The sequence below is a fragment of the Temnothorax curvispinosus genome, unplaced genomic scaffold (assembly GCF_003070985.1).
Source record: "Temnothorax curvispinosus isolate PA1 unplaced genomic scaffold, ASM307098v1 QBEX01001326.1, whole genome shotgun sequence".
In the NCBI taxonomy this organism is placed as follows: domain Eukaryota; kingdom Metazoa; phylum Arthropoda; class Insecta; order Hymenoptera; family Formicidae; genus Temnothorax; species Temnothorax curvispinosus.
This window is the reverse complement of record NW_020211106.1, coordinates 440,199-446,918: the sequence shown is the minus strand read 5'-3', so window position 1 is coordinate 446,918 and position 6,720 is coordinate 440,199. Positions and strand designations below refer to the sequence as shown.

General features: G+C 38.5%; 1 protein-coding gene across 1 annotated transcript; it reads right to left on the bottom strand.

Moving 5' to 3' along the window:
- Window positions 1-3,970: 3,970 nt before the first annotated feature.
- Window positions 3,971-6,026, bottom strand: LOC112462512 (trichohyalin-like). The gene is made up of 3 exons (XM_025028328.1): window positions 5,688-6,026; window positions 5,453-5,573; window positions 3,971-4,968 (listed from the first exon to the last, which is right to left on the bottom strand). Exons 1-3 carry the CDS (start codon window positions 6,024-6,026, stop codon window positions 3,971-3,973), a joined length of 1,458 nt encoding a protein of 485 aa, XP_024884096.1.
- Window positions 6,027-6,720: the final 694 nt, after the last annotated feature.

Below are 6,720 nucleotides of genomic sequence, written 5' to 3'. Positions count from 1 at the left end.
TGACTTGCCATTTCCTTGAAAATATTAATGCCTGGATGACCCAGCCTCTCATGCCAGAGTCTCACCGATTCTTCCATCGCTGCATTTGCTTGTTCGACTCCTTTTTCCTTGAACAACATCTTGTAGCATTGATTGGCCATTTTAATGCCAGTAGCGATGACCTTCCCAGTTAGAAATGTAACCTTGATTCAAGGTTAATTCAACGTCGATATGGTTGACAGCTGGTTGAGTCGATAAGAAAGTCAATATTCCTGCAATATCGATCATGTCCAGTGTCGATTCAAGGTTGATTCAACGTCAAAGCGATTAATAGCGCTGTTTTGAGTGCGCACTTATAAAATTCGATCAATTTAGATTTTAATCCTAAAAAATATTACGACATTGTTTATGTAAATTGTACAAAATAATTTTATGGACGTTTAAGAAATGGCGTACCGAGTCGAAATTTTTCTCCTATTTTCGACCTCAATGTTCAATATAACACCTACTTTCGACCAAAATGTTCGACCTAACACCTACTTTGATACTATAAGCAGTCACATCACCCTATTTTGAACCTCTTCAACCTCTGGCTCCTATTTAGAATCTGACAATTCTGTTTGAAAAGAAATCATGCTCCTACTTTAATGTTCCTAACATTTCTTAATTTATTTATTGCATTTAGTTTATTTTTATTATTATAGGTTTATTATATTTTCGATTAAATATTATATATGATTTATTAAACGTTTATAATAACGTTCATAATAAATGTTTATAATAACGGTTCTCTCTATTTATTAATTTAATCAAAAATAGTAAAAACAAAATTAAAAGGAATTTTATTAGGTTAACAATAATAGTTTTATTAATAATAACTAAAAAAAATTATTTTATATATAACGTATAAATAATTATTTATATAAAATTGTATTTTTCTATATTATTTTTTCCTTCTTTCTCTCTTTTTTCTTTATTTATTAAAATAATTCAAAATAAAATTAAAAGAATGTGTGTATGTATGAGTACGCATGCGTATATGTGCAACTAAAGGTAGGAAATTTTAAATATATACAAAACTATTACAAAACATCTTTCTTTTTGTTATTACTTCTTATAATTACTTATCTTCATATATTTACATATTACTAAATTTACGATAATTGAATATGGACTGGTATTTATTTATTCAAGCTCTTGCCCAATCAACAGACAGTGTTTTTTAAATGTGTTTTTAATATTTATTTTTTATTAATTATACATTTGTACAATTTATTGTAAAAATAATATTTATTTAATGTTTATTAAATATTTATTTCACATTGATTATTTAGATTAGATTAGATAAGATACTTTATTACCCCAAGGGGTCTAAAAGGGCGTTTTTTAGGGACGTACCCAACCCTGTACATCCAGTTTACAACAATTTACATACAATTAAAATACATATAATTTATTATAAACATATTCTTCTTCGATCCTTTTCGTTGTCTCGCCCTCCTTGATCCTCTTTCGTTGAGTTGTTGGCTTGTCCTTCTTCCTTTCTCATTATCCTCCCTCCTCCATCTCGTCTCCTTTCCTCTATTGCTTTCATCCATTCTTCTCCCTCTCCCTTTTCTCCTAGTAATCTCTCTGCCACATCCTGCCACCTCTCTCCTTCCCATTCCACCCATCTCGTACATTCCTCCCATACATGTTCCCATGTTTCCTCTTCCTTTCCACACATCCTGCATTTTTTGTCCTCCTCATTTTCCCAGTATAGTCCTTCCCTCACTTCGTTACCCAGTCTGAATCTTGCAATCCTGTTCCATCTTGCTTCCTCCCATCCCTTCATTAGATAGTCCGGGATCCCGTCCTTCCTTATGCTCTTATACCATCTATTGTACTTCGATCCTACGATTTTTTCCATCCTTTCTTGTCTCTCCTTATCTCTCTCCTTTTCCTATTCCTCCTCCTCCAACTCCTCTCCTCCTTCCATTTCTACTCCGATCCCTTCCAAGTAATCTTTTCTCTCCTGCTCCCATCTCCCTATTACCTTTCCTCTCTTCCATCTCTCTTTCATTTCTTCCAAACACTTTCTCGCTATCTCTTCTCCTCTACCTTCTTCCAATTTTCTTTCAAATTTCCATGTTCTCTTGCTTGCTCTACTTCTCATCTTCTCTCTTTCTAGCTCGTCTCTGACCATATATCCCGGCGTCCTCCAATTTACTCCAAGTATCCATCTAAGATATCTCTCGTGAATACCTTTTACCTCCCTCCTCTCCTTCCATCCCCATACTTCTGCCCCGTATCCCATCACTGTCCATATCAGTGTGTCGTATAGCCAGATCCTTCTTTTGCAGTCCTTTTTCCACATCCTCTTCCCTATCCCCCATACTTCCCTCATTACTCTTGCTGCCTTCCTTCTTCTCTCTCTGATATGCGCCTCCTGCCCTCCATTCTCCTTCATCGTATACCCTAAATATTTGAATTCTTTAACCTCTTCTAATTTTTTTCCCTTCCACCTCCAGTCGTACTTCTTCTTCCTTCCTCCTCCCTTTCTGAATCTCATTACCTTTGACTTCTCTATACTCAGAGTTAACCCTTTTCTGTCTAAATATCCTTCTAACCTGCTTATCATCGATCTCATGTCCTGCTCCTCCTCTGCCAGCAGTGCAATATCATCTGCATACATTAGCGTGTATATTTTCTCGCCTCTTAATTTCACTCCTCCCCATCCGCCTTTTTTTATATGATCCTCTATGTCTGCGATTAATAGGTTGAATAATATTGGGCTTAGTGGGCATCCCTGTCTCAGGCCTTTCCCCGTCCAAAATTGACCATCACTCTCTCCTCCGTTCCCTACTCTGCTCTTTGTTTCCCTCAATACTTCCTCTATTCTGTCTATCAGTCCTTGTCTCACTCCTCTTTCTCTCATTGCTTTTATTAATACTCTTTTGTCCACTGAGTCGAAGGCAGCCTTCAGATCCACAAAAAACACTGTCATCTTTCCTTTCTCTTTTCCTATTTGTCTGTTCACCAGGTAATTCAAAGCGAATATTTGATCCATCGTTCCCATTCCTTTCCTGAATCCCGTTTGATTATCGGGGATCAATTTCTTCGTTTCTACTTCTTCTCTTATTCTTTCCGCCAGTACCGCCGTGTAAATTTTGTACATCGAAGACATGATGGTTATTCCTCTATAGTCCTTTACCTCTCGCCCTTCTCCTTTTTTAACTAATGGGATTATCTCCCCTTCCTTCCATTGTTCCGGCCAGCCTTCACCTCTCCAGACACGTTTGCATACCTCCCATATCCATTTCACCATTTCTTCTCCTCCGTACTTCCATGCCTCGTTAGGTATCCCGTCATTGCCTATTGCTTTTCCCGTCTTTAGTTTCTTTATTACGTTTCTTATCTCTTCTAGTCCTATCTCTTCTTCCTCCTGTCTGCTTCTGTCTCCCTCTCCCTTTACCACTCTGTTCTCCACTCCACCCATCAGTTCCATGAAATACTCCTTCCACTCTTCCGGTTTTATCTCTTCATTCACCCTTCTTCTTCTCTTCCTTACTCTGCCTATCAACTCCCATACCTTTCCCTCCGTTTTCGCTTCTCCAATTTCTCTGATCATTCTTTCTTTCTCCTCCTTCTTCTTTCTATCACACATTTCCCTATATTCTTTCCTTCTTTCTCTGTATCTTTCTGCTTCTCCTTTCCCTTTTCTCCATTTCCTTAGTTCTTTCCTCACTTCCCTCTTGCTCTCCGTACATTCCTCGTCCCACCACCCTCTTTTGTTCTTGATAGTCATTCTTTCATTCTTGTCCTCGTTCTCCTCAATCACCCTTCTTATCTTCCTTGTTCCTTCCTCTATTTCCTCTTGCAGGTCTTTTTTTCCTTCAATCGCGCCTAACTTCTCCTTAAATTGCGTCTTTCCTTCCTCATTCCATACTCCCCTTCTTTTCATTTTTTCAGTTCCTCTCCTCCTATGCCTTCTCTTTGAGCTTCCCCTCACCTATAGTATTAATGGATGATGGTCCGAATCTATCCTTTCTCCTACTTCCAGTCTTTCCACCTTTTCTCTAACCTCCTCGTCCCCTATTATGTAATCTATGACTGTCTCACCTCTTCCCCCTGTGTATGTATATTCTCCCTCCTCGTCCCCCTTTGTGCCTCCATTTAATATCATATATCCTCTCTCCTCGATAAACTCCAGTAACTTTCTGCCTTCTTTATTTATCTTCTTATCTTTAGACTTCCTCCCTCTTTCCTCTCTTCGCTCGATTTCCTCTTCCCATCCTCCTTCCTCTCCCGTTCTCGCGTTAAAGTCACCTCCTATTATGGTCCTTACTCCTTTTTCCCCCTCCTCCGTCCTTTCCTTCAGACCTTCTAGTTTTTCGTCTATATTGTTGTTTACATAGATTCCTATTATTCTCCATACTTCCTTTCCTATTCTTATCTTACCTTCGATTTTTCCTTCTTCCTCCGTCTCCCTTCTTTCCTTTATCTCTTCTATGCTTTTCCTTATTCCTAGCAACATGCCTCCGCACGCTCTGCCTTTCTTGTTCCTCCTGGCTGCTGTCTGTACTCTCCATCTATATTCTCTCGGTAGCTTCTCCTTCACCTTCTCCCATCCTTTCTCATCAGTCCAAGTCTCCATCATCACAATCACATCCCATTCTTTTATCCCTTCCCAGAAGTCCTTATCCTTGTTTGTTAAACCAGCTACGTTCCAAAAGGCCACTTTCCACGTCTCTTCACTCTCCCCGTCGTTTCTTTCCTCTTCTCCTATATATCTTTTCTCTTGTCCCTCGACTTCCCTTATTCCGTTTTCTCTAATATTTTTCTCATCTACCTCCTTTATACTTTTTTCGTCCTTTCTGGTTTCTTTAGGTGTGTTCCGCCTTTCTTCTATCTCCTTGGACCTTTCCTGTCTTCTTTCTTGTATCTCTTCCCTCCTTCTCTCGTTCATCATGCTTAACCATTCTTTATCCTTCTTTTTTTCTTTCTTATCTGCGAAAGTGATCCCTTTCTTCTAGCGCTTCTTTGTTTTCGTTCCATCTCCATTCCTTATTATCCTCCCATATTTTTTGGTAACCGACCGTTACCCATTTTCCTGCCTCCCTTTTTTTCCTTGCTATCTTTCTTAACTCTTTCTGTATCTGCCTTTCTTCTTTAGTAAGGTCGTCATTCAGAAAACAGCCATACTTCTTTCCTAGCTCTTTCTTTCTCATCATTATCTCTCGTTTGTTATCCCAATTTCTGCATCTCAGTACCTTCATCTTAAATTCTCCATGTCCAATTTCTTGTACTTCCTCGACGACCATTTTCGATCTATTTATTTCTTCTATCAACTTCTCGGTTTTTTCTTTTCTTTCCTTTTCATTTCCTGTTTTCTCTTCTCTTACAATTATGTTTACTCTCCTCCTTCTTCTTTCTGCCATCTCCATATTTCTTTCTATCTCTTTTATTTTCCTTATTATCTCCCCTCCCTCACTCATTGACATGTTTACTTCTATCTTCTCCGCCTTCTCCTCTAAATTCTTAATTCTTCCTTCCAGGGTCTTTCTTTGATTTTCCCATATCTCCTCGCTTCTCCTCAATTCCTCCCTCAGTCCCTTAATTTCGTTTTTTATTTCCTCTTTATCTCTTTTCCTTTCTTTCTCTTGTTCCTCCTTATCTTTCTTTCTTTCTTCCTCTTGTTCCTCCATTTTCTTCAAAATTTCTTTAACCTTCTCCAGTAATTCTTCCGTCGCCATATTTTCTTTTCCCTGCTTTTCTTTTTTGATTTTGGGCGGCGGTGATCTGTTGACCCTTTTTTGTGCGTTAAATTCTCTTAGAATTTCTTTCTCCGCATTCGCTGCTTCCTCCACCTCTTCTTCCCTCTTCCTTTTCTCACTCTTCTGAAAGAATTCCTTGACCGATCCTGTACTGTCCGTTCTTCTTAATTTGGCTAACTCCTCCGCCTTCGTTGGTCTGCCTCTCGCTTTCTTCTCGCCTTCGCCTTCTCCCTTCTTTCCTTTATCTCCCTGTTGTGCACTTTCTGATTCTATTTCCTTCTCTTTATCCATCCGCTGTTCTTGATTTGCCTATCCCTCTTTCTTTTTTGTATCCTATGGCTGCGTGCACATCCTACTATTCCTTCTATATCCGAGCTTCCCTTCTATGACTGAGCTAGTCTATGCCCGCTTTCGCGCCTCTTTCCTACGTTCTGTCGCCTCTCTATGTTACTTACCGTCTATGCCTCAACTGTCACTTCGTTCCAGCCACTTTCTTCACTTTTCACCTTTTAACCGATCTCGCCCCCGCTTAACTCTTTCTCCTCCGCCGTCTCACACCTCCATCCCTTGCCGTCCCGCTACTCTCACTCTCTCCCACCCTTTCTGTGCCGCACTTTTCTATCACTTTATCTCCGCTATGTTCACACCTGTCACCTTCTATGTTCCGAAACCTCACTACTCCCACATTGATTATTTATTTGAAGTAATAATTTAGAAAAAATATTTATTAAACGTTTATTTAACGTTTATTTAATATTTGTTTTACATTAGTAAGTTATTTGCAATAAGTTAAAAAAACATTTATTTAACATTTATTCGACATTATTTTAATATTTATTTTACATTAACTATTTATTTGCCATAATGAATTAAAAAAACATTTATTTAACATTTATTTAATATTAATTTAATATTTACTTCAGATATTGCGCTCAAATTCCTTCGCGTTTTGCAAACGCCCGATCGTTTCATTCAGATGTAGATG

Bases quoted from the DNA above. Each gene is read 5' to 3' on its own strand.
- LOC112462512 (XM_025028328.1), bottom strand. From the start codon at position 6,026: ATGGATAAAGAGAAGGAAATAGAATCAGAAAGTGCACAACAGGGAGAT. The intron at 5,574-5,687 runs GTTAAAGAAATT...AACGAAATTAAG, and splicing joins CGGAAGAATTACTGGAGAAG to GGACTGAGGGAGGAATTGAG. The intron at 4,969-5,452 runs GTGAGGGAGGGG...TCACTTTCGCAG, and splicing joins AGAAGTAAACATGTCAATGA to ATAAGAAAGAAAAAAAGAAG.